The 2,500-nt window shown below is 20.8% G+C and overlaps 1 protein-coding gene across 1 annotated transcript in view; it reads right to left on the bottom strand.

The window, feature by feature from the left end:
- The window catches only part of PADL01_0604800 (coatomer alpha subunit, putative), a gene marked incomplete at both ends in the record, with an annotated part of 4,962 nt that overhangs the window by 1,364 nt on the left and 1,098 nt on the right, over positions 1 to 2,500 (bottom strand). The window contains one exon of the mRNA XM_028680771.1: positions 1 to 2,500. This exon is cut by the window's left edge and continues 644 nt beyond it; it is cut by the window's right edge and continues 1,098 nt beyond it. Coding sequence (XP_028537215.1) covers positions 1 to 2,500 — 2,500 coding nt within the window.

Below are 2,500 nucleotides of genomic sequence, written 5' to 3'. Positions count from 1 at the left end.
CTTCTATATCTAAATCCATTATATTTATATCCTCATCATTTACATCATTCTTCCATATATCATTTTCATCTGAAAAATCACTTTTACCTTCAAACTTATTTACTTCATTGTATGAATCATTATTATTTACATTTCTTTCTATTGTTGATATATTTGTCATATGTGCATGTGATAGGTTACCTTTGTTTACAATATTGTTTAGCTCTTGATCTTTATAATTTATATTTCCATTATAATCTGCATTTTTTATATCATTTACATATCCATATGGTTGTTGATTTGATTCTGTTTGTGTGTTGAATTTATAATGTGCTTGTTCATAATTTATTACTGGCCAGTTATAAGAATTATTCCATAAAATATTATTTGCTAAATTTATTTGTGTATCACTTATTTTATCCTTATTTAAATTATGGGTATCATTTTGTGTTTGATTGGCATTTATAATATTATCATTGGATGATAAAATATTATTATTAAAAGTTTTGTGAGAAGTATTTGAAATGTCATCAATTTTTATTATTGGAATAGGAGGACTAAGATAAAAAGATTTTTTTGGACAATAATTACAATCATTAATATCAAATTCACATTGTTTATCTGATAGATTTATTGGTATATTATATAAATGAGAACATAGAAAGGCTAAATTAAGTTGATTCTGTTGTATGAATATATTAATTCTTTGTTCTATATCACCTAAATATAATGAATTTAAAAATATGGAGATAAAATCATTTCTTATCATTGATATAGATAACATCTTTTTTAATTTTTCAATATGACCACTGAAGAAATATAAAAAGGATAATTTGTCATATGCTTTAGTTCTTTGTAATGAATATTCAGCAATTTCAAAATTTCCTAACATTAATGCATGTACACTTAATATATTCCATATATGTGTTTTATCAATTTTCTTAGCAGCTTTTAAAGCATTATTTAAATGTCCTAGTTGTATTGATAAATTAAATAACGTATTATTATTATTAACCATTTGTACTGCTAGATTAGCAAAACCTTTTTTTTTAATATATCCTATTAAATTGTAGCTAAAATATAATTTTTTCTTTTCATTCAAAGGAACAACAACACTACTATTATTATTATTACTATTATTATTATTATTACTATTTGTAATATTTGTTTTTTTTTTCTTGTTGGCTATATTTAAATATTGATATGCCATATTCTCATCATTATTTATTAAACACATTTTAAATAAATACTCTGTATCATTCAATAATATATTTTTAACATTTTCTTGCCTATTTATATAATACAAATGATTATTATATATTTTAAATAAATAAACTGTTTCATCCATATATTTGATTAATCCTTTCTCCCCATTTATTAAAATATATTTTAGATGACTAAGAGTATTATAAATAAATACATTTGAATTATTTTTTTTTCGTTCATCCCATATACCACTTTTAATACGTATATATTCATGTACTGTAGATAGATGTTGTAAATCTATAGTAGTTATAACAATATTATATTTAAAAACAAAAGCTATATAATCTTTTATAACTTCAACAGATATGATAGAATCTGTGTGATGTATTTCATTTAAAATTTTTTTCATATTCATATCATAAAGATATATATGATGTTCACCGAATATTATGATTCTATTATTATTCAAAGAATGAACTCGATCTACTTTAAATGGCACTTCAATTTTTTTATATAAACTATCATCAGGAATATTATGTATATTTAAAACATAATTATTATTATTTTTTCTTTCTACAAAAATATATTTATTTCTTGAGATGAAAGTAGCAAAGCAGCAGTATTTATTTTTAATAATATATTTAGCATTATCACCACAATTAACATTATTAAGATTATTATTATTATTATGATTGATGTTATTTTTGTTATTGCTGTTATTTTTTATGGAATGATCTTTTTTTGATGACCACGGTTTAAAAAAATTAAAAGATGAGGAAGAAGCATTATTTGGATTATTATAATTATTACTATTATTACTAATATTATTATTATAATTATTATTATTATTATTATAATTATTCATAAGGGCATTTCTATTCTCCCAAACAATTAAATCAAATGAATAATACTGTTGTTGATTGGTATTATTATTATTATTTTTATTTTTATTATTTTTATTATTATTATTATTATATTCTTCATCGTCATCCATTTCATCGTCATGATTAGATGATCCATTAGGACAATTGATAAGATCTTCTTTATATATAAATATAATAGCAATATGTGTTATACAGAATTGATTATATATTAATTGATGATATCCATTGGACATAACATTACCATATTTTCTGACAGGACATAATGTTGTATTAGTATCTTTTATTATATCATATAAACATATTTGTTTATCTTTACAATAAAATAAGAATTGTTCATATTTATCATATGGACATTTTTCTTTATGAAATTTAAATATGACCATACCAGAATCATGTCCAGCTGCAATTAGATTTGAATTTATTTTAAATGA

This window comes from Plasmodium sp. gorilla clade G2 (assembly GCF_900097015.1).
Source record: "Plasmodium sp. gorilla clade G2 genome assembly, chromosome: 6".
Classification (NCBI taxonomy): domain Eukaryota; phylum Apicomplexa; class Aconoidasida; order Haemosporida; family Plasmodiidae; genus Plasmodium; species Plasmodium adleri (nom. inval.).
This window is presented reverse-complemented; position numbering and strand designations above follow the sequence as displayed.